Source organism: Emys orbicularis, chromosome 6 (assembly GCF_028017835.1).
Source record: "Emys orbicularis isolate rEmyOrb1 chromosome 6, rEmyOrb1.hap1, whole genome shotgun sequence".
Lineage (NCBI taxonomy): Eukaryota > Metazoa > Chordata > Testudines > Emydidae > Emys > Emys orbicularis.
In genome coordinates this window covers 49,555,301-49,580,723 of record NC_088688.1, presented here as the reverse complement: position 1 = coordinate 49,580,723, position 25,423 = coordinate 49,555,301, and the positions used below count along the sequence as shown (strand labels likewise).

The 25,423-nt window shown below is 41.7% G+C and overlaps 2 protein-coding genes across 3 annotated transcripts in view; one reads left to right on the top strand and one right to left on the bottom strand.

Moving 5' to 3' along the window:
* Positions 1-16,279, bottom strand: part of MRPS27 (mitochondrial ribosomal protein S27) — a 72,613-nt gene extending 56,334 nt beyond the window's left edge. The window contains exons 1-4 of one of the 2 annotated variants that reach the window (XM_065406180.1): positions 16,164-16,279; positions 10,427-10,504; positions 3,149-3,219; positions 520-578 (exon numbers count right to left, since the gene is read on the bottom strand). In XM_065406180.1, the coding sequence (XP_065262252.1) occupies positions 520-578; positions 3,149-3,219; positions 10,427-10,504; positions 16,164-16,242 (287 nt within the window). In that variant the 5' untranslated portion in view covers positions 16,243-16,279. The remainder of the gene's footprint in view (positions 1-519; positions 579-3,148; positions 3,220-10,426; positions 10,505-16,163) is intronic. The other variant, XM_065406178.1, reaches the window with a different exon arrangement.
* A 165-nt stretch (positions 16,280-16,444) lies between these two features.
* PTCD2 (pentatricopeptide repeat domain 2) overlaps positions 16,445-25,423 on the top strand; it is a 34,818-nt gene continuing 25,839 nt past the window's right edge. The window contains exons 1-2 of the mRNA XM_065406405.1: positions 16,445-16,577; positions 22,426-22,518. Coding sequence (XP_065262477.1) covers positions 16,445-16,577; positions 22,426-22,518 — 226 coding nt within the window. The remainder of the gene's footprint in view (positions 16,578-22,425; positions 22,519-25,423) is intronic.

Sequence of the window (25,423 nt, the reverse complement as noted above, 5' to 3'; positions counted from 1 at the left end):
CTGTATGTTAACCACACAGCTTATTCAGAACAATGAAAGTTGAAAGGGGATAAATAACTTATCTCCTCTAGCCTGACTCAATCATTACCACAGCACCCTATTTCTTGACTCTCTTGATTGAGGAAGTAGACGGAGAAGCTGCCCTGAATCCTATATTTACACATGCAAACACAAAAACGGCAGATTTAATTATGACCTAGAGAAAGTCAACAGAAGGAAAAATCTGAGAGAGACATAATTCCTTTATTTTATCATCTCTTACTTAAGGCATAACCAGTGGTATATATTAGTTGCTCAGTTGCACAAAATCAGCATGCTTGTCTGGAGCCAGTGCCAGAGGATGGGAAACAGGGTATCCATACCAGCACCAAGAATATCAAAACGTCCCTCAATTAAGTTATAAGAACAACAGATACATGCTTTAAAACACAGAAATCCGAGTCAATGAGTGGGAAAGTGTCATTCCTATAAAGGGAAGGGATTTGATTTAAAGGTCAGGTTGGGCAAAAAAATGCTTACTTGTAAAGGTAATACTCAGCTTGATCCACCTCTTCTCGTGAAGAAATGTTGTCAATAAACTGATTTAAAAATAAAAAAAACTTTAGTGTACAGCAGTCACAATGCATATTAGAACATTAAGGCATTTGTTTTGGTTCACATTTAAGTATCTAGCCACAAAAACAAATCTTCACTTTGTTTAGTAACTGACTTCATTTTTGCAGTGTTTTCTTAAATGCAAACACAAGTAAAACATCCAAGAGATGCTGTATAACCTTAAGAGTCACTGATTGTCTCCATCTGTGTCTCCTATAGTCCAGAAAGACTGAGAATGGTGTGGTGGTTAAGGCCCTAGACCAGAAATTAGGAGACCTGGATTCCATTCCTGGCTCCATCCTCTGACTTAGGTCAAGTCCCTTAATCTCTCTGTGCTTCCATTCCCTATCTTTAAAAATCATCCTTTTCTTCCACTTTGTCTGTCGTCTCTATTTATATTGCAAGATCTTACCGTGTTTATATACACTGCCAAAAACAACAGGGACCAGTCTTAGCTAGTCTCTAGGCATTAACAACAACAACGAGTCCTTGTGACACCTTAGAGACTAACAAATTTTTTGGGGCATAAGCTTTCGTGGGCTAGAGCCCACTTCATCAGATGCATGAAGTGGAAAATACAGGAGCAGGTATAAATACATGAAAGGATGGGGGTTGCTTTACCAAGTGTAAGGTCAGTCTAACGAGAAATCAATTAACAGCAGGATACCAAGGGAGGAAAAACCTCTTTTTGAAGTAGTAAGAGAGTGGCCCATTACAGACAATTGACAAGAAGGTGTGAGTAACAGTAGGGAGAAATTAGTAATGGGGAAATTAAGTTTAGGTTTTGTAATGACCCAACCACTCCCAGTCTTTATTCAGGCCTAATCTGATGGTATCCAGTTTGCAAATTAATTCCAGTTCTGCAGTTTCACGCTGGAGTCTGTTTTTGAAGTTTTTGTTGTTGAAGAATTGCCACTTTTAGGTCTGTTATTGAGTGACCAGAGAGATTGAAGTGTTCTACTGGTTTTTGAATGTTATGATTCCTGATGTCAGATTTGTGTCCATTTATTCTTGTGTGTAAAGACTGTCTGGTTTGGCCAACGTACATGGCAGAGGGGCATTGCTGACACGATGGCATATATCACATTGATAGATGTGCAGGTGAATGAGCCCCAGATGGTGTGGCTGATGTGGTTAGGTCCTATGATGGTGTCCCTGAAATAGATGTGTCCTTTCATGCATTTATACCTGCTCCTGCATTTTTCACTTCATGCATCTGATGAAGTGGGCTCTAGCCCATGAAAGCTTATGCCCAAATAAATGTTAGTGTCTAAGGTGCCACAAGGACTCCTCGTTGTTTTGCTGATACAGACTAACATGGCTACCACTCTGAAACCTGTCACTAGGCATTAATAGTTTAAAAAAAAAAGGGGGGGGGGAGCTAGAGGGCCAAATTTTGCTCTTATTTATACCAGTGTAACTCCATGAAGCTATGCTGACCTATGCCAATGGAAAACTCTCTAATTTAGACAATCTTACAAAAAATTCTTAAAATTAAATTCAGACAACAGGAGTGGAGAACAGGAGGAGTTGTGGGAATCTGTTACACTGAGTGGTTTCAATGCAATACACAATTTTCCAGCCTTTCTGAATTCATAGAATCAAAAATTGACAAACACTGTTTTTGTTCCCCAACCCCCAGTAATGATCTCAGAACTTATCTGCTTCTCGCAAGTTTGATATTGGGTCAGAAAGTAAAGCTCAACCCAAAAAAAGGCAAAGCTGTCTGATCCAAACGCTACTCAAGTCAATGGGAGTCTTTTCACTGACTTCTTCAACAGGCTTTCGATCAAGACCATACTATGCTGAAAATTGTTTTACAGGTTCTCCCAGTGGAAGCAGCTATAAGCAAGAGAACTACCAGAACTGAGGCCACAGAAAGTGTTCAGTAACTGCATGAAGTGCTATGAAAGCCCCACTGGTCATTCCAGTGATCGCTAATGGGTGAGAATAGTACTGCTGAGTTTCCAATATATCCAGTCAGCTTTTTTCTTTCTGACCTAGTTCTGTGCTTTGAAATTCTTTTAAAAGCAAGTGTCATATGTGCTACACTTACTAGCACTTGGTGGATTTTAAAGCTGTTGCTGCCACAGACCGAAATCACAAAAGGGCAGGCAACAGCAGCTTTGCCGGCACTCCACTGGGATGAGTCTTCTCACCTCTGGTGCACAGGGCCAGGCTGGCACAGGGGATTGTAAGTTACACCCTTCTGTGCCAGTTTCAGAGAATCTGATCCAATATATTGATCTGTATTGTGGAAGTACCATTGACCCCAATAATGGGTCAGGGTCCCCATGTGTTAGGTACTGTACAAACACACAATAAAGACAGTTTTTGCCCTGAAAAGCTTACAATCCAAGTATAATAAGTAGTTAAAGCAGGTGGATATAGCAGACCGTTTTAAAAAAGCTAAGGCTTCAATTTAGCAATATAACAAGATGTTTACAATTTGAACTCTCAGCACAAATAATAACCTATCCTTTAGGAGTTCACTTGATTTCTTAAGTATTTTCAGGTCACTCCCATCTTTGTTAATAGTGGAGTTTTTTCTTACCCGTGATATTGTCAAAGAGCTGACAGGAAGCTTTCTTTCATAGGTTCTGTCCATTAATGTGGCCAATTCAGCTGTAGAAACACATGAAAAATTAATTTTCCCACTAATCAAAGTTACTGAGAAACTGACAGTAAAAGATTAACTCTTCTGCAAACTGGAACAGGGCATGCAGTCATGAAATTAAACACCAGTTCTTAGCAATGTATTTTATTTTCATTTGAAGTTAGAACAAAATTCATGGAGGATTTTTCAAAATGTTTAATACTGGGAAAAGACCTAAAGCATTAGGTGAAATTAATAAGCGCCTAAACAAGCTGGACAGATGCCTTGAAAGTTCACTATTTGTTTCAAGTTTGGTGTTTACTGGACAGCGCATCTGTTTTGTGTCTTCTTATTTTATAATAAAATAAAAGTCAAACAACCAACAACTCCTAGAAGCCAAAAGAAGATAAACATCAAGTCAAATATAAACTGGGCTATATGTGAGTATTTTATTACCATCCCAGTAGCCCAACATGGTAATTTTTTTTAACTGTCTGCACAGTGGTTTTAAACTTTGGGGCTAAATACTGAATTTGATAAATCTAAGTTCGTATATATTTTTTGCATTTTTCTTGAATAACCATGTCTTGGAAAAAGCTCTATTGCAGCATCTCTGATATGCGGCAAGGGTATCCCATCCATGATACTAAGACAGATTCACTGTCTCTCTATTCTCTTGTGTATCAGCTCCATTGCAGAGTCAGGGATACCAAATGCCTCTGTGGTTCTGGCAGCAGCCCCAGTAGTACTCTTCCTGTCTCCCAGGTCTGGTAACTCGCAAGTACTCTCCTCAAGCCCCCTTTCCAAAAAGCTCTACTCACTGACCCCTTTCCAACTCACTTAGGGCCTGATCCAAAGCCTATTAAGCAATCAATGAGAGTCTATTGATATCAATGGGCTTTTGATCAGGCTCTTGCAGTGCAATCAAGAGAAGGAGTGCGTTGATTATTTTTAAATTTGTTTTCCACCTGTCATAATATACAATGGCCATAATTTCCAGCACAAGGGATGTTAAGTTCTATACTTCAGCAGAGCGGGAGGGGAGGTGGGCCATAGCCAGGACAGGGAGGAAGAATGTCTCCACTACACCTGATCCTCCAATGGTGTAAGTATTGTATTTGAGGGCCCTACCACCAGAGGCATAAATCAGTCTGTACCTGTGCAGCCTCCACTTACCCTAGGCAGCCCTGAATCACAGAGCTACAGCTGGCTTCCTGTAGATCCTGTTTCCATTCCACCTGAGTTCAAGCTCTTACAGCTGGATTTTTAAAGGTATTTATTTAGACACCTGATGATGCAGATGGGCTCCTAGGCATCTAGTGGGATTTTCAGAAATGCCAATCCGCATCTTTAGAAATCTAAATACCTTTGAAAATCTAGCTCTATCTATCACTGTAGAAAGGAACTTTTGCCAAATTTTCTAAAAAGCAGCTTGACTTCACAGGTGCTAAGAAGGTGCAGCTCCCTCAGACTGTTCAACATCTCTGAAAATCAGGCCACTTATTTAGGTACTTAAATGTGGATTTAGGTGTCTAAACACAAGATATCTAAGTAGGAAAATTTAAGCCTTTCAACTCAAGACCATGTCTGAATGACCACACCCAGTGAAATGCTGATTATTTTAAACCTAGCTGTAGTTACCACAATTATTGTTAACTTCAACTATCTTTCTCAAGTGTTTGATCTAAGGGAGAAAAAATGTTATACAAGATTCTTCTAGGGAAAGCATGGAAAACTGTCAACAACCTATTGCCTTGAGTCACTAAGCTTAAAGGATAAATGTATCTGCTGTACTTTTTTTTTTTAAACTCCTTTGAAAATATGTAGAAAAGGGAATGGTAGAAGGGACTGAATAATTCAATTCTCCTGCAGCTGATCAATTGATCTAGGTCTAGACAACTGATAACAGTTGGAGAGGCCATTTCAATTCTTCACAGTAGTGATAAAATTCAAACTGTGGAATGAACTACTCTTCAAGGGCAACAGATATAGCAGCAACATCAGGTTGACAGCAATTAGCAAAAGGCTAGTTACAGAAAGATGCTCATCTGAGCATGATAAGACTATCTAGAGTTCTTAATCTACACAGTGAATAAGACAGGAAAGTATACAATAAGAATATCTTCAGTATTTAAACAAACAATACCACAACATGGTTCTGTGGTGAATGAATATACAGCTTGGGAAACACATTTGTAGCAGTCATTTTTCAGACTTCATTGAGTTGTTGAGGATTTAATGCATCTCTGTCTGAAACTGAAAGATGTCTAGGATAGCTTTGAGTGTTGGTGTCCAATCCTGAAAGGCAAGTATTTGATGAGAGTTGCACACCCAGGACTTGCAGGATTAGTCCTTTGATCTGTCAATGAAGCTGGAAATCTGTCAACACTTTACCATAGAAAGTAAAGTTGCACCACTGACACAGCTCCCTCAGCCCCAGTATAAAAATCACACTAAAATTAAAGCTTAACATATAGGTAACAGAAATCAGGTTAACTGAAAATTTAACTACATTGCCAGCCAAACTGCAGCTTCTACTGTAATTACTAGAGATGAATGAATATTTTGCAGTGAACATATTCCAGCTTTGCTTCTGTCTGCAGAGCGTGAAAGCAGATTGAATCATTTAAAATAATGAATTTCAGAAAAATTAATGTTTTTTGTTTGTGAATTTAATTCTGTGGATTGCTATTTAATAAAAAAAAATGTAGCTGTGTTGCAAATTATAAATGTGTTGTGGGTAGGTGTGGCAAGCTGATCAATTGGCTGGTCAAATAATGTCCGTTAACCATGAATATTTGACCACTGTCAAATATTCCAGCAAGAAAGGCCACTACCTACTTCAGGCCTACCTTTTTAGATTGCATCATCGTACCATTCTTTAGAACTTCATTTCATTATGTTTTGCATTTTTCCAAGTTAAAGTAATTCAATTAAGTAACTTGTTTCTTGTAATTAGGCACAAGGCTAAGCCTATTGGAGACCATAAATTCTTACTCTTTTATTAGTGATCTAATGAATTAGTGCTTAAAGTATTTTTACCATTTTTTACACGGTTTGACAATATCTTACTGGTCAAATGCTCAACCCTACTTGTGGGATATCTGAATGCAAGTGCATGATTTACATTTCTTAGCTTTCATGGCAGTAAAACCTGACCATATGTGTGTAGAAACACAAAAGGGGTGTTTACATGGCCAAGTGAATTTGTATTTAAATTTTAACAAATATTCACCAAAAATGTTTTTACACTATTTGTCCAGCAGTGGTAATTATCAAATAGGAGATTAATATGGTCAACACTCATCCAAGGTTAATTTTTACTGAATTATCTTTCATAAAAAGGTAGTTTTCCACAGCCTACAGAAGACAGTACAACCATATATTATGTCTTTTATCTAAAAAAAAAAAAAAAAAGTGGAGGTCACTTAAATTCAAGGCATCACCTTCCTCCCTTAGTCATGGGAATAACGGGCTCTTCGACATCCTGTTTATTTTTAAATCTGTTCGTGGAAACTAAAATTCCTGCTTCCTACAATTGGGTGGCTCAGGGAACCTACTAATGAAAGTCTTTCACCTCCCAAGTTACTGATTTCAAATACAATTCAGGTCAACAGTGGCTAACATCTGATTGCTGTTTGGTGGCCTGTGTGATATGAATGTGGTCTCAAAAACAAGAAGTCCGGTGGCACCTTAAAGACTAACAGATTTATGTGGGCATAAGCTTTTGTGGGTAAAAAAACCCACTTCTTCAGATGCAACATGAATGTGGTCTCAGTTCAGTTCCTAGTAGACATCTGTCCATCATACAAACCACTCTTACAACTGGCACCCTTATGGCAAACATGTAATTGGCATGGAGTTTGAACTATCATCTCACTCACAGTGGTGATCATCAAGAACAAGGTTGAAGCCCACTGATGAGGCAACATTGGGAAGCTGGTACCTATGACATACCTGTCCTGTGAATGAAGACCTACTTCAGTGCAGAATTGTCAAGTGCTAAAGTTCAGTTTTTATAAAAACAAAACGTTTTGGAGGAAAAAATGCTGTCCTATGCTGGGAGATTGAATGACTGCTTGAGTCAAGAGCTCACCCTACAACTTTAGTATTACATCAAATGTGTCTCTGCTCTCAACTGCCAATATGCAAATGAGATGCAGCACACACAGCTGGCCCTGGCCTCCACATTCCTGAGATCCATCAGGAAAGGACTGATTTGTATAACAAAGGCCTTGAGTCACTGAAGTCTACAAAGAGAGCACTGCCATCTACTGTTCTGATTGGTGTTTTAGTTATCAAAACTGTCCTATGTTTTTTCAAACAAAATGAAAAAAAAAAAAATTAATTAATTAATGCTGCCCCATTAGTGCGGTCTCTACTTGCCAGCAATCTACTGTCCGTTAACTTTATCTTTTTTGTTGATAAAGCAACTGAAATTTTAGAGAATGTAGGTCCATCCAATCCTCCTTTTTGAACATCTAATTTTCAGAAGAGAGGGAAAAATCTGTTTAATAATAGACTATCAGTAGGCTATTTGAAAACCATGACCAGAACATGTCAATCTCATCTTTTAAAAACCCACCGTTCTTTGGTTAGTTTTGGATGTGGAACAAATGCTAATGTTCTCCTCTGCAATACTTGGATGTCTCAAAATCCTGTCACTCCAGGAACATTAACTTTAGGCTATAATCCTCATTATTTTTATGGAGTCAAGTTTGTAACAATACACCATATAGATAACACAGTAAAGGAACAAGCCTGAAACACAACCATGTCATCAGAGCAGTGGAATAGAGGGAATCTGTGTAAGAACATTTCTCATTTCTTTATATCAAAAATACTACTTTCTTTAAATCATCATGAGATGTGCCAGATTGACAACCGTGGAGATTATAGGCTTCTACCAGCAGTACAGATACAAAAGGGGTAAGTGCCAATTTAATCTTCTTTCTCATAGTGTTCTGCGGGAGATGAGGGTTTTTTTTGGTTTTATAAAAACTAAAACAAAAGTCTTCTTAATATGAATAATTCATCCTAGTAGTAATTCTTTTTGTTCTTACACACACACGATTAAATATGCAGCAACACAATTAGCAAAGACAGGCTACAGTCCAGATGTCTGATGTCATCTCCCCCAACATACTATTAGAAATGACATGGTTTTACTAACTTCTTTTGTTCCTTCCAGGAACAAGACACCAAAAACCCAAACCAAATGAATGAATTTGTTCTGATAACCCTGAGAAAGGGGAAGCGGTCTTGACTTTCAGAGGCAGCCAGGAGTAAGGTAACTGCTTTGGTCCAAGGTCTCAGGCAGAAAAGAGGTTGCAGTCTCCCTCCCAAAAAGTGTCATAAAAGAGCTATATGATCAGGGCTATAGTCATTGCTATTCAAAAACTTTGGTAGCCTATGTACAGTAAAATGAGTTAGTATCAGTCCAGTTATTTATGAATAGATGAAAAAGTTATGTACTATAGAGAGCAGTTCAGATCCATAAACATTAATGCTACAAGGGATCATGATGATCATGACCACCTGCACCACACAAGCCAGACACTTTCACCCAGTAATCCTGCATCTAGCCTATAACTTCTGGTTGAGCTACACCATATCTTTTATAAAGACCTCCAATCTTGATTTGAGACATCCTCTTGCACTGGCAAGGAAATTAACTGGATACTTCAGTACATTTCCTCTCCCCCCCAAACTTCTACAGTTGCAAAACCCTCCCAAAAAAGAAAAGAAGAAAAATCACAACTGGCACTAATGGGTCCTCTGTGCCAATCATCTGGATTTATCAAGCATAATCGAGATCAGATTACAGCCTCATGTTCATGGCTAGGAAAATCCCTTCGCCCAAAGGAAGCTGAAAGCTTTCCATGAAACTACTATGATATGCCATGCAGGTCAGTCAGAGTAGATGCTGTGGTGCACGATGGGTAGGGCCCTACCACATTCACGGCCATGAAAAACATGTAGTGGACTGTGAAATCTGGTCTTTTATGTGCTTTTACCCTATACTAGACCAATTTCACAGGGACGACCAGAGTTTCTCAAATGGGGGGTCCTGACCCAAAAGGGAGTTGAAGGGTGGGTCCACAAGGTTATTTTAGGGGGGATCATGGTATTGCCCCCCTTACTTCTGTGCTGCCTTCAGAGCTGGGTGACCGCAGAGCGGCAGCTGTTAGCCAAGCACCCAACTCAGCAGGCAGCAGCGCAGAACTAAGGGTAGCAAGACCATACCATGACATCCTTACTTCTGCGCTGCTGGCGGCAGCTCTGCTTTTCAGAGCTGGGCTCCCAGCCAGCAGCCACCACTCTCCAGCTGCCCAATTCTGAAGGCAGCACTGCCGCCTGCAGCAGCACAGAAGTAAGCGTAGCAGTACCACAACCCCCCTACAATAAACTTGCAATTCCCCCCACAACTCCTTTGTGGGTCAGGACCCCTACAATTACAACACCATGAAATTTCAGATTTAACTAGCTGAAATCATGAAATTTACTATTTTTAAAATCCTATAACTGTGAAATTGACCAAAATAGACTGTGAATTTGGTAGGGCCCTAACAATGGGAGATGTAGTCCTGCCCAGGAGATCAGCCCAAAGGAGATAATACAAATGCACAGACTACAACTCCCATGAAACATCATAGCAGATGGTTTAATGTTGAACCAACCCAAAACTAAGTTTCAATTGTCCTGACAGAACATTAAAATATCTCAGCAAAAAATTTAGCAGACACTGCGATTTCAGTCCGTCTTTTGGAAAGTGAAAATTATCCTCCAATAGTTTACAAAATGACATCTTGCACATCTAACACTTCTTACTCTTCATTGTAAGTAACAGACTGCCTTTTAAATTTTGATATCAAAACTTAGAATGGGCACTTGAACTTTTTAGATTTAAAAAAAAAAATCACATCCATAGAATGTGTATTTGGGGAAAGAAACAATTTACAGAAAAGACTTTCTAACCTTAACAAAAGGTATAAAGTCTACCCTTGGGAGAAAGTATCTGCATATTTTTGTTTTGGATCAATAGTACAAACAGGCAAGACATTTCTAGCTTACAGGATTGGATTCTGATCCTCTTACTCAATCTTAGTAGCACTTTACTCCACAAATACTCAGTATGAAGTACTACAAAATGTGAGTAATGGTATTAACTGTTCCATAATGATTTTAGGTTTTTCAGTTAGTCAAGATGAGTAAATGTAAAACCTCTTTCCTTACCCAAGCTGTGCACCTCTTTTTCTCTTTCTTCCCATTTTGAACTGTCCACGTAAGCTGCAGAAAGAATAGATCTTCTGCCTAATTTAAAAAAAAAATAAAAAATCATTGTCTAAGTCAGATCACTTAAAATGTTCATTTAGTTAAACTGACACCTTTATTAGAACAAATTTTTATATTTTCCATTCACTGAATTAACTGTAACTGTTTTGTGAGCACTCCATATTTCAAGCAGTTAATTCATCATATATGCATTCAAACCATAGTAAGACAGGACATTGCCATGGTCACATGCTTTTTCCTAGAAGCCTCTGTAGTCCCCTGCAACGTGAAATTAACTTCCACAACACTTAACTTGATTTCAGCATTTGAGAGAAAGCTTTGGTGCATTAAAACATTTATTGTTCACACACTTCTTCTTTTCTCTACACCTCTAATAAAAGCTTAAGACCAGGAAACATTCATGAACCAAAGCAAGAAGTACAAACCCACATGGCATCAAACATGTACTTTGCTCCACATACTTCTCCGTTCATGCACATTTGTGATTAGGGCTTCAATTTTTCAACTGAAACTTTTTGGCAAAAACAAAAAAAACAAAGATTCAATAACACAACTTGATGACAGGTTGCAAATTGATGTCAGTTTCCCCAAATTGTTTGTTTCAGAAAATAAATCTGAAACTCAAAACATTTTGTTTCGATATTTTCCAAACAATGTTACAATTTTTCGGTTTGAAATGACTTTGGGTTTTGAAATGTCATTCAATTTTATTCAACAAATTCAAAAATGTTAAAGCTCAAAATTTAAAGGAAAAGTTTAGTAAAGTAAAAAAAAAAAATCCATTGGAGGTTGAACAAAATATTTTGTTTATTTGCCTAACGTTTTCATTTTAGAACCAACTCAAAAGGATTTTTTTTTTAAATTGCCAATAAGCCAAATAAACAATGGTTATTCTCCAAGCTCTATTTAAGAGATACTGGCAGCCCTGTGAAACATGAGCAAGGCTGTTCATAACTTCTGGAAGACAATGGCAAGTGCTGAATCCTGGAGGACAGGGAACACCATTGTGCAAAGGAATACATGAGAGGTGCAAGGGGCAGCATGTCATGTGTTGCTGAAGGGGAAAGAGGTACAGATATGGATGTAAAATGCTTTGAAAGACTTGGATGAAATATATATTGTAAGTACAAATTACTATTATGGTTCCACATACTACATAGCACTTGTTTTCAAGTCCTCATCTGAAAGCACTAACAAACGTCATGAAATTTAAAGTCATCGTTTTTCATTTTACTCCTAGTTATTTTCCTGCTATAGTTGGAAGCTAGAAAATGAACCTCTTTCACTTCACCATCCTTCTTTTTAAAGATGTCCAGTTCTGCATTTCTTTGCAAATGTATGTCAAAAGATTTGGTGGCCTGGAGTCCTGTGGTCAAAATACATTACTGTATGTATTCAGCTGTACAAAAAGGTTTCAAATCACAAGCAGCATTTAATATCCTCCATTCTTCAATATAAGTGGTAGGTGTGTTAAACTGTGATAATTTTAATTAGACATTTTAGAACAATTTCCCCTTTTTTAGAACAATTTCCCCTTTTTTAGAACAATTTCCCCTTTTGTGTCTGTGTGCATAGTTAGAGTTGGTTAAGAATGCCAGCCCTAGAGGCTGAAATGTGATGTCTCCACAGAACACACAGTATAGACACCATAATGCAGGGACATTATGCAAAAGGAAGTTGCGGGGGGTCACAAGGTTATTTTGGGGGGGGGGGGGAATCATGGCCAATCCTACTTTTGTGCTACCTTCAGAGCTTCAACCCTAACTGTGAGGGTAGTTCAGTCTCCATGCTACTTCACTTTTGTCACAAGGATACCCGTTAATGCCAAATGAAAAGATAGTGATTTTTGTGACATGGACACTGACCTACTATGAAGCAACAAGGAGAGATTTCAAATCAGTGAAATTGTAAACACACCCAAACTCCACTAGCAGAGGAGTTTATATACACGGTTTTAAGGGGAACTCTGGTTCAATTTTACCCAAAATTTTGCTTTTGTAAAAACAAGCTTTAATAAAAAATTGTTAAGTTGGATTGCTGTAGGTCAGTAGTCTCCAACCTTTTTATGCCCAAGATCACTTTTTGAATCTAAGGGCAACCTAGGATCTACCCCACCCCTTCCCCGAAGCCCTGCCCCGCTCACTTCATTCCCCTATCTCTCCGTCGCTCGCTCTCCCCGACCCTCACTCACTTTCACCAGGCTGGGACAGGATGTTGCGGTTCAGGAGGGGGTGCAGGCTCTGGACTGGGGCCCGAGGGGTTCGCAGTGTGGGAGGGGGCTCTGGGCTGAGCCTGGGGCAGGGGGTTGGGGTATAGGAGGGGGTGAGGGGTGCAAGCTCTGGGAGGGAGTTTGGGTGCAGGAGGGGGCTCCAGGCTGGGGCAGTGTGTTGGGGTACAGGAAGGGGTGCAGGTGCTGGCTCTGGGAGGGGGTCAGAGCTTGTGGTGCAGGAGTGGGTTTGGAGTGCAGAAAGGGGAATGGGGTTCTGGTTCCAGGAGGGGGCTCAGGGCTGGGGTGCAGGAGGGGGTTTGGGGTGCTGGCTCTGAGAGGGGGCTCAGGGTGGGACAGTCACAGAGATCCCCTTGGGACTGTCGCCTGATGTGCTGAAATTACCTCTGAGCCCATTTTCCCTGCCAGCTTGGGACTCTAGAACCCTGCCTTGTTGAGCCAGACATGATAGCCTGCTGCAACACAGACCCAGGGTCTGGGCCATGTCCTCAAAAGCTGCAGACTAACTAAAAACAACTCAGCAAGTTACCTGTCTCCAGCACCGAGACACCCAGCTCCCAATAGGATCCAAACCCCAAATAAATCAGTTTTACTCTGTATAAGGCTTATACACGGTAAATTCGTAAATTGTTCGCCCTCTATATCACTGATAGAAAGAGATGCACAGCTGTTTGCTTCCCCAGGCATTAATCACTTACTCTGGGTTTATTAATAAATAAAAGTGATTTTATTAAGTATAAAAAGTAGGATTTAAGTGGTTTCAAGTAATAATAGCCAGGACAAAGTAAGTCACAAAAGCAAAATAAAACAAACTCACAAGTCTAGCCTAATACATTAAGAAACTGATTACAAGTAATATCTCACCCTCAAAGATGTTCTAATAAGCTTTTTTCACAGACTAAACCCCTTCCTAGTCTGGGCCCAATCCTTTCCCCGGTACAGTCTTTGTTAGATCCAGCAGACATCTCAGGTGGTAAGCAGGGGTTTTCTCATGATTGTCAGCCCCTTTTGTCCTGCTCCACCCCCTTTTATAGCTTTGGCACAAGCCGGGAATCTTTTGTCTGTGCTTGTCCCCACCCTCGCCTCACCAATGGAAAAGTACAAGGATTAAGATGGATTCCAATATCATGTGACATGGTCACATGTCACTGTAAGACCCCTAGGGCTTGTCTACAGTGGCAATTTATAGCAATGCAACTTTCTCGCTCAGGGGTGTGAAAAAACACCTCCCTGAGCGCAGCAAGTTTCAGTGCTGTAAAGCGCCAGTGTAAACAGTGCACCAGTGCTGGTAACTACACCTCTTGTAGAGGTGGGTTTTTTAGCATGCTGGGAGAGCTTTCTCCCAACACTCTGCCATGACTACACAAGCCACATTACAGTGCTGCCAGTGTAGACTAGCCCCTAGTCTCCATTCTTCCTGGGTTGGCCCACCCTACAGAGGAAGGCTTGCAGGTAAATAAACCATTTACGACCAATTGTCCTAGTCAATGGGAGCCAGCAAGAGTCTAAACTACCATTAATGGCCCACATTTTACATAATTACAATAGGACCTCAGAGTTATACTTCATAGGTCTAGCTTCAGATACAAGAACGATACATGCATACAAATAGGAGGAATATATTCAGTAGTTTATAACCTTTGTTATATCTTACAAGAGACCTTTTGCATAAAGCATATTCCAGTTACATCATATTCACACTCATAAGCATATTTCCATAAAACATATAGAGTGCAATGTCACAGTGCTGGCTCTGGGAGGAAGGTCCAGAGTGTTGGGGTGCAGGAGGGGGTACAGGGTGCTGCCTCTGAGAGAGGAGCCAGGGTCTGGGGTGTAGGAGGGGGTTTGAGGTACAGAAGGGGGTATGGGATGCTGGTTCCATGAGGGGGCTCAGGGCTGGGGTGCAGGATGTTTGGGGTGCTGGCTCAGAGGGGGCTCAGGGATGGCGTGCAGCCTCCCACCAGGCAGCACTTATCTCCAGTGGCTCAGCGAGGCTAAGACAGGCTCCCTGCCTACCCTGACCCTATACCGCTCCCAGAAGGGGCCAACGTGCCCCTGCAGCCCCTGGAGGGAGGAGGGGGGACATGTGCCTCTGCATGCTGCCCCTCTCTGCAAGCACCGCTACCGCAGCTCTCCCGGCCCATGGGAACTACGGGAGCAGCGCTTGCAGGCAGGAGCAGCACACGGAGGGAGATGCCTGCCTCCTGGGGCCACGCTGGCCGCTTCCGAGAGTGGCATGGGATCGGTTAGGCAGGGAGTCAGCCTTAGAGGCAACCACACTATGCCCCAGGAGATCACAATTGCCCAGTCGATCATGATTGACAGGTTGGTGACCACTGGTGTACGTGGTGTTGTTATAGCCAAGTTGGTCTCAGGCTATTATAGAGACAAAGTTGGGTGAGGTACTATTATCTCACCCACCTGACCTCTCTAACTTTTGTTGCTGGATGGATAATGTTTAAGTGTTTATCCCTGCAGATTTTACAGTCCCAAAATTACAGCAGGGTGCCTTCTTTTTAAGAACCTGATTGATTTCTCCTTGTTTTAAGATCCAAAGGGGGTTTGGATCTGTATTCACCAGGAGTTGGTGAAAGGAAGGAGGGGGGAAGGGTCAATTTCTCCTGGTTTAAGATCCAAGGAGTTTGGATCTGTATTCACCAGGGAATTGGTGAAGGTTTCTCAAGGCTTCCCAGGGAGGGAATTCTTAAGATGGTGGCAGCGGACCAAAGCTAAGCTGGTAGATAAGCTTAGAAGTTTTCATGCAGGCCCCTACATTTGTACCCTAAAGTTCAAAGTGGGGATACAGGGTGCTAGTCCATGTTAGCCTGAAAAGCAGGTGACTGGGTACATGATAGTATGGTGGTGAATGTGGAATAAATCTGACTACATTGCCAAGCTGTAGTCAGAGCTGGTGCTAGGCATAAGCAGACTCAACAATTGCTTAAGGCCCTGAGCAGCTCAAGAAGGCTCCCTATTAATTATTAGTTTTTATTGTGGGGCCCCCCAAAAAATTCTGCTTAGAGCCCCTAGTGGGCTAGCATGGGCACTGGCTTTAGTAACCCCTTTATTCTGGGTGTAGGAGCTACAGGAGGCCATTCAGCTCTGACTCGTTCTTTGCACGCAGAGCTCCCAGAGCACTTTACACTGGCGGGGAGGGGCATGATTATCCCCATTTTACAAGTCGCCCCAGCCGTGCGCTTCGGAGCCAGGAGCAGATCCCAGTTCTCCTGCATTGGCCTATGGCGCCTGGGCCGTACAGGAGCAGTGCGCGGGCGGCGAGCTCGGGCCCGCTCTGGCTCAGCGCCCCGAGGGGCTCCTCCTACCCCGGGGCGCTGCGGGAGGCGATAGGACCTAGCGGTGCCCGACAGCCTGATTCCCCCCAGGAGTCCGCACCCCTCAACGAGCCCCAGGGCAGGTGGAGCCTGCGGGCTGCTCCGGACCGTCACTCACCTGCCGCGGCGCGGGCCACTCTCGCACCCCCAGCCCTGCCCCAGAAGAGCACGGCTCGCCGGAGCACGGGGGCCGCCATCTCGGAATGTACCAACTCCTGGAAGGGAGACGCGAACAGCCACAGAGACAGTACTCCCCTGACCTAGCTATTTAGCTACTGAGGACTCGCGCCCCTCCCTGCCCCTGGAGGGACACCGGCACTAGCAAGCGGGGGGGGGGGGGGGGGGGGTGAAGTCCATTTACAGGTGGCCTCTTTCCCGCCCGCCTGCATCTGGGCGCAGATGGTACGTTCCGAGGACAGAATGGCCGCCGCGGTAGCCGGATGTTCTAATCGAATCCTGTGGGAGACAATCAAACGTTCCATACTGCGCTCAGCTACCGCGGCGCCCGGCTGCTGGAGCTGCCCGCACGGAGGTACTCGCAGGCGCCTGGCCCGGGCTCGGGAGATGAGCGGGGGTTGGGGTGTCCTGTGGGCTATAGAGACGGCCAGCTGCGTGCGACGGCGTCACGGCCTAGGAGGACTACGCTTCCCAGCATGCACTGCAACGCCTTGGATTTAGTGGACTCGGCAAACTGGCCTTGGGGTTGTTGGGACTTGTGGTCCCTGCTGAGCTCCATCTGTTCACTGCTGGGCTGGCGTGGAGCGGCCCCTTGGCCTGTCAGTGGCGTGCTTCGCAGCGTGTGCGCCCGTTGTGTTTGGGGTTAGGCTCCGCCGGTGGGAGCGGCTGCGGGGCTGTCGGAGCTGGCTGTCTGCCTGCCCGCCCTGCCCCCAGCGGTACAGGGGGCTAGAGAGCCGCTTGTGTTAGCAGCTAACAGCACTCAGCATGTGGCTGTGCTGTCCGGAGGGGAGCGTGTTACCCCCCAGCCACATGGGGCATCACCCTGAAATAGGGATTCCTGGGGTGGGATCAGGGGTGCTGGAACTAGGAGTGCCGGGGTGCTGTAGCACCCCCTGCCTTGAAGTTGTTTCCATCATAAACAGGGTTTATAGTTTTGTTCAATGGCTTTCAGCATCCTCTACTGTAAAAATTGTTCTAATGCCACTGGGTAGGTTAGGGACGTGGTGGGAACTGTGGGTTCAGTTTCCAGCTCTGCGACTGGATCCCTGGGTGAGTAGTATGCAGATCACTTAATCTCTGTGCCTCACTTTACCAATCTGTAAATATAAGATCACGCCTACTAGCCTTGAAAAGTGCTTTAACTTTTTATTTTTTTATATAAAAATTTCCCAGGGAGAACAGTGCCCTTGCCCAAACGCCCGTTGCCTCTGCTTGTTGACACCAAGTGGTTATTTTGACCAATTTTCCAAATGCCCTAACCTGATACATACTGTGTTCAGTTTCGTAGAAATAAAGAAAAGGGAATCCGCCCAAAAAAGCTGAATTTCTGTTTCAGTGCTTCTAGCATTTAAGAGCAACAGAACAGCCTGTGTAACTACATCCTTGTTCCATTCCTTACCTACAACTTGTGATGTTGGAGGTGCCTTAACTGGGAATGGCCTTCCATTTATTATTGTCCTATCCTTTTAGAAATGGGAATTCCTCTATGGGCCTTCCTTTTATGGAAGCTTCTGAACAATGAAAGGCCACTTCAACAAAAGCAGGTTTCTTCACAGAGCTGCTTTTCTTAGTGAGTGGAATCTCCATGATCCCACAATGTACAGTGCTAGTGATCAGTTCAATACTTGCTTTTACCCTCTAAAGTTTCTTTTCAATTTTCTACTGTATAAGTTACAAAATTAAGGCTATAGAGTACTTCAGAAGACATAGAATTGAATTCAACCCAGATAAAACTATTCCGTCCCATACACAGACTCTCTGTCCCAGCGCTGATTCAGTGGCTACTGAATGTCTACCCTGTATGATACCCAGTTTATCTGCCTTAGAAGGTTGAAGGGATGTCTGCCTTGCTGGGATGTACTTCCAGAGAGTCTAGATATTCCAAACCTGATACTGAAGCTTTGTCTACACTTATCAGTGCTTTGCTGATATAGCTATATTGGTGTAGATGCAGCTTACACCAATTAATTTTTCTATCAGCATAGTAACAGCAGCTTCCTGAACAGTGTTAGCTATGCCAACAGAAGCACTTTTATATCAACATAGCTGTGTCTCTGCTGGGGTTTTTTGTCAGCATAATCGTGTCGGTTAGGGGATGTTGGTTTTTTTCACACACACCCCCTCCCCGACCGATATAGCTATGCTGAGAAAACTTTGCAATGAAGACAACTGGTCTTAGACAACTAAAGGTTTGTTTTCACTGCAGCCTTAGCTTGAGCTCTTACTGTTGCTGAGATGTATGCTAAAGCCTGAATGATGTTTACTCTTGGGCTGGTAACCCACCCATTTTGCACTGTGGATGCAAGCTAAACCACTTGGGTACTGATAGTCCTCCAGTTCTTTCCCAAAATTAGCCCCAGATGCTCAGAAGGACAGACAAGTTCTGCAGTTTACTGGGAAAGAACTATAAAGAAGCTCAGTTTACTTTAGCACTAACAGCCATGAGATGAGCCCCTCAGAAGTTCTAGTAATACATGCACCAGGGACACTCTTCAGTATAGCTTTGCAATGTGGCCACTCACACCTAGGTGAGGCCAACACAAGTGCTCATCACCCTCAGTTAACTCTGCAGTCAAGATATATCCTATGCCATCCTCTCCTGTCTTTCAGCAGCTTCTAGGAAATGAGTTTGTTTACATAGAATAAACATTTCTTTTCACTTTTAGAAAATATTGTGGAAATGTTTAAAAGACCCACTCAGTTGCAAAATGTAAGAATTTTTAGCTGGGTAAAGAAGCAGTTTGGAGTAGGTTTTCCATAGAGATAAATAGTAGCTGTATATTTCAGTGCAGCATTCATAATGCATGTACCAGTCACCCCACCAACCTCTCTACTTATGATTTTTATTCTGTTCCTTCCCGCTTTGTTTTCTTTTATCTTTCAGATTGTAGTCTTTTGGGGGCAGGGATTTGAGGGCATGTGGGATTTAGCAGGATCAAGCCCAAAGATAGATGTGCCTGAGTTGAAACCACAGTTCTAACACGGGGCTTTATAGCTGCAGTTGTAACTAGTGGTAGGATACACTAGTAACTTCTTAGTAGTAATCACTGATTCTGAGTGGAAGCTGTATATGTGTAATTAACGCAATGAAGGAACAAAAGACATTGTTTCACAAGAAGAATCTAAAACAGGAAGTGTTCTGTCAGCTCCAGAATTAGGCCTTTCATGGTGATTGGTCCAGTCCTATTGTTTCCCACTACACTTTACACAGTCATGACTACCAGGGCCTCTGTCTGCATTGTCCTCTAAATGTTTCTAATTACCTAATGAAGAACTACCTTACACTCTTTCAACCCCTTGCTAATTTGTGTAGCTTTGAAAATCTGTGTATTTAGTGCCCCTTTACTTAACTTTTTACTGGGTATTATGGTTAGGCTTTTCTATATTTGTCTATTTCTGCTGTGTCTGCCAACATGATATCTGGGTGCCATATATGAAGTAGACTTCTTGACTCTTCCTGTGTTGGATACTGAATCCTGGAGTACCATGGGGACTACTTTGTAAGGGTTTCAGAGTTTCTAGCATCTGGCTGTATAATCCTCTATTTTCAAATTATCTGCAATCTTGCATCTTTCTTTTGCAATCAATGTACATATCAGGTTGCCCTGTACAGTTTGTTTTTCCCCATTAAAATCAATTAAGAAAATGACAAAGCAAAGAAAACAATTTGGACTAGTTTTTGTGCTGTGGAGTTTGTACTAGGTGAGTTTTATATCCAGATGAAATTTGAAAACGAAGGCTAGTCAGAAATAATATTATTTATTATTTGTGTTGCAGTAATGCCTAGGAGCCCCTGTCAGGGACTGGGACCCCGACCCTGTTGTGCAAGGCACTATCCAAACACAGAACCAAAAACAAAAGTCTCTGCCCCCAAAGAGCTTACAGTCTAAGTGTATAACAAGAGAGAACAGGTGGAGGCAAGCAGAGAGATGGGGGAGAGAAAGGACAAAAAGTGACTAAAAATGGTATTGTGGAGTTCCGTACTTTTTTTCCCTCCCTCTCTCACCCTGATTTTCAAATCAAACTTGTGCAATTTACAAGTCAAAAGATGAGTTTTCTAACTGTGAGGGCTAAACTCAGCCATGGATCTGGTAATCTAAATGCGTTCTTTCTGCCTTTCAACAGAGAAGTAATGTTTAATGTGCAGCCCTGGGACACTATTGCCTCCTAGCTGACTGCACTCCATGCTTTGGACAGCTGTGGATATTAACATCGCTTGCTGTGGTGCAGTTTCTCACCTTCAGAAATTTTGTTAGTGAAAATCCAATAAATAAAACCTCAGATGCCTTAATTTCTCCAAATCAGAGGATGATACTTAATAAGTAAGGCTACAATTTTGTCACGGCGGTCACAGAATCTGTGACTTCCAAAGACCGCTGGCAAGTGGCTGGGAGCTGCAAGGTCCTGGCGGCTGGGGGATACCCCACAGCTCCTTGCCGGTGCAGGTGCTGGTAGCCTCTGAGCCACTGCTGAGGGGATCCCACAGTTCCAAGCCACAGGAGAGGAGGACCCTGGAGCTCCGAGCTCCCCCGTGTGGTGATGGGGGCCCCCAGAGCTCCCAGCCGGCCCCCGCAGTGACTCCCCATTTTGTCATGGATATTTTTAGTAAAAGTCACGGACCGGTCACAGGCTTCCATGAATTTTTCTTTATTGCCCGTGACCGGTCTGTGTCTTTTACTAAAAATATCTGTGACAAAATCTTAGCCTTATTAATAAGACTACCTCAAAATAAAGAATGTGTTGTAAGTTATTAAACTGATGATCTCTTGATGAGATGTTAGAAATGGCACATTTCAGGGGTGGAAGGAGGAATGAATATATCAATTTTCAACTTTCTAGTTCAGTGGGAACAGAAGAATTATCATTTAGTCACCCAGTTATAACAGGTTACCATGAGACAAGACACACTTGAAAGAAATGAGGTGCATTTATTTCAACCGTGTTAGGATGGTTTGCATTGGTGTATATTTTAATATGTATAGGTGGGCCTTTATTTTGTTATGTAAATAGAAATCTTAGGATTTTTTTTTTTTTTGGTTCCTTAGAATTTTTGGTTTGTGTGTATGTATAAATAAAACCATCCTTTTTTCCTACTGATATGAGCTGTTCCATTAGTTAGGCTACTTATTTCCTTTTTGTATTCCCCTAACTTATGATTAAGCCAATACACAAAAAGAATTAGAATGATTCCATAAGCAACCTAGAAAAGTGGATTGTATCAGTTTAAACTATTACAATAACCCTGTTAAAATTGCTTTGTTGCAGATAGTTTTTGTTACTGAAGAGATGTCTGTGATGGTAAAGATTTTGCAAACAGAATTTAGCTGACAATTAGCTGAAAAAGATGAGATGCAAAAAAAAATTGAGTTCAGCATCGAAGTCTTGAGATTGTAAACTCTTTGGGGCGGGAACCATGTCTTCCTATGTATTTGAACAGAACCTAACACGAATGAGCTCCAAACTTGATTGGGAAGTTTGGGTGTTATTGTGATGCATATAATAATACATGCTCATCTTTCAATTTTTTCCCCCTTTTATGAAATTCTTTTGGTACTTCCTGGCTTACTCAAGAGATCCCAGAATGCATCATTCTGTGACAGCACAAATATCAAAATCTCTTCTCAGCCACTATTTGTCCTGTCATAGAATGGTGCATTCTGGGATCTCTTGAGAAAGCCAGAAAGGAGCACTACTAAGAGGATTTCACAAAGGGGGGAGCTTTTTTCCTCCTTTCTGCTTTGACTGCTCTCACTGATTGGTTAGTGGGGAAACACACATCTCAATTTTAATTATTTTTTTGCAGTTTACTTTAATTACGCATGAAGCAAAACTATTATACTGCTCACGCCTCCTTGTCTATATTTGCCCTGCAAAGCTGTAGGAGTAAATACTTATTTTTGTCAGTAAAGTAAGCAACTATGACTCAGAGACTCACAGTTGAGAAAGAAGGTGCCATGTTTACAGTCACATTTTGACTATGATGAACTTTAAGAGTTTGGTTTTTAAAGGCACTGAACACCCACAGCTTCCATTGACTAAGCTGCAGGTGCCCAGCACTTCTGAAAACCAGGCCCTAAATCTTCTTGTGGTCCCGGATTATATGGTAAATAATAGCAGCAATTCCTAAATGCAAACTTCAATGTTCTCAAACAGTAAATCTAATATTATGCTGAATCTTCCTCTTCCTTTCTCCCCATTTTTAGCAAAGCGATATCTGCTAACCGATAATATTATACGATTGCGAGAATTTCAACAGAAGAAGATAGCAACTCAACGTAAAATTTATGGCAAGAAAGGTACAAGTGTTTATTTTATTGAGCAATACCATCAATATTAAAATTAGCATTTAAGATTTCTGTTTGTTCCAGTCAAGGCCACCAAACCACAGTGCAACTTGGGAACTTTTTAGAACAGGTAACTGTTTTCTTCTACAGGGAAACTTAGTACACCTCTGCCTCGATATAACGCGACCCTATATAACACGAATTTTGATATAACGCGGTAAAGCAGCGCTCCGTGGGGGCGGGGCTGCGCACTCTGGTGGATCAAAGCAAGTTCGATATAATGCGGTTTCACCTATAACGCGGTAAGGTTTTTTGGGCTCCCGAGGACAGCGTTGTATCGGGGTAGAGGTGTATAAAATTTAGTAAATGCTTAGGTATCCAGAAGAGGGTTATGCCAATAATTCTGTCTTAATCCACTTTGTAAATTAGCAATTTTGTGCTATTCAGCTATTTCCTTTCTCCCAACCTCTCATCTTGTATCTCCTCTGATTCCAGTGACACCTGTAAATTAGAAATATGAAAGATGAGTTCAGGATCTCCAAAATGAGTGTGGAGTAAAGTCTTGGATTGTTATTGTTAATAGACAAAGTCCTATTAGGGAAAATCTGTAGAGGTTCCTTCTCCCTTTATTTAATGAAACATAAATCTGCTGTGAGGAGTTCATAAAGGTTATGCAGGACTTCTCTTCATGAAGCTGTCTGATTATACACAGATTTTGTTTCTGTTAATGATAACTTTTTATTTTCACAAATGCAAGATTATCCCAAAGAACAAAATGAGGTTTGTTGGGGGTGAGGGAGGCGGGTGGAGGATGTTCTGTGAAGATGTAAAACCCAATCTTTGTGGGGGGACAGAGTGGGAGCTGAGAGTTATTTCCTGAGATAAAAGATAGAAACAAGTGTTAAAAAATTTAATTGGCAGTATAGTGTCATAATGCAAAATAGGATAAGAGTGAGATACTCGTAATTTAAACATGGGATGAATGGCGTGAAACTGGGTCACGTTAGCGCCCTGGGGGAGAGAAAAAGCAATGCAGGTGAGACATAATCTGCGGTTGGCCATTTGACCGATCCTAAAAAGAATCAATCAATTGACCGGTCATACATTGGTCAGATATTTTAAAGTAGTGATTTATTAGAACACTAACCAAAAAAAAAAAAAAAAAAAAAAGGTAAAACTTTATGGTCCCCAATAGGCTTAGCCTTAGGTAGATAGTTATGACTAATTACAAAAAACAAGTTATTTAACAGTTATTTTAACTCAGAAAATTGCAAAATGCAATGAAATGAAGTTGTAAAAAATGAAAGAATGGCACGGGGATGCAGTCAAAAAGGTAGGCTCCCACCTACATTAGGCCATTCTTGCTGGAATATTTGGGAACATTTGACTTTGGTCAAATAAATAGGTGGCAAATGACATTATTTGAGCACTCAGTTGACTGGCTTGCCAAGCCTAACATAATCACAAATCTGCTGTGGAAATTTGCTTTCTTTCAAAGCAGCATAATAAGTTTCTTCATACTTATTCATTTTCTGGTACTTTGTATAGGTATACCATTATTTAAACGGTATTCTTTAAAAATATTAGGCAACATGGCAATTCTTAAAAGCTTTTCATGTTGGAAAAAATAGTGCTACTTCTTAAAACATCAAATGCTTGTTTTGTGTCTGATTTAATAGCGTTTATCAGATGAATTCTCCCTAGAATGTGGTTTTACACTCTGTGATGATTACTTCGGGTTGCGCAAATTTGGACTAGTAGTCCCACAGTCGATCAGGGTTTCGCCACAAGGAAAGCAAAGGATTGGTGGACTAATAATTACAATACTACTAGTATTGATTTGCACAGATCTGTTAAAAGTACATGTTTGTTTTTTATGTTTAAAAGGGCTCTCTTCCCTTTCCATTTCCACTGCTTGGTTCACTCATAAGATCCCTGCTATAGTGGTGGAATTTCAGTATGCGGAGGATGTGGAATAAGATTCATAAGATATATATTGAATTTATTAATGTGGGTCAGGCACTGTTGCTAAATGTAGGAACTAAGCTTTATAGGGATTCAGAACATACTTCACTTCGTTCGTCTACTTAGCTGAGTTATATTATCCCCTGTGGACTAATGGATCTATAATATGTCAAATTCCTAGTTTATGGTGCATATGTTGGGTGTGTTCTTATTTCCTGCACCCACCATAGTATTTGAGAGACCAAGAGAAGTAATTACATTTTTAACCAAGATCCTATGGTTATAGCCTGTGCATTTCTGTTCTAGCTTTAGAAGAGTATGAGACATCTCTTCTCCTTGCTTCTTTCACTTATCCAGGGCTATGAATCCCCCAGGCCAATACTGTTATCTGGTGATTGGTGTAGTCCCATGCCTGTTTGAGTCTACAACTGGGACTCGAAGAAAGAAAGAGGAGTGTCAAAGCTCTTGGGGGTTTTTACTTTTATATCCCATACAGTACACGGTGCAGAAGAGTCTAGAAAAGCTTTAGATTTGGAGCCCTTTTTAAACTTGCAGAGTCCCCCTCTCTTTCAGACATTCGAATTTTCAAGGAAAACCCCAGATATGTACTTCTCTGTGGGCAGTATTATGCCTATTACTGGGGAAATCCTTTTAATGCTATGACCTTGTCTACACTACAGGTTACTTTGGTATAACTTACGTCGCTCAGGGGTGTGGATTATAAGTGCCAGTGTAGATAGCAGTATGTCAGCAGGAGAGCTTCTCCCACCGACATAGCTATCCCCTCTTGCAGAGTCAGGAGTTATTAAGCCAATGGGAGAGCTGTCTCCTGTCAGCTTAGAGCATCTCCACCACAAGCAATGAGAGAGAGAGAGAGAGAGAGCTATACCTATCTCACAGAACTGGAAGGGACCCCGAAAGGTCATCAAGTCCAGCTCCCTGCCTTCACTAG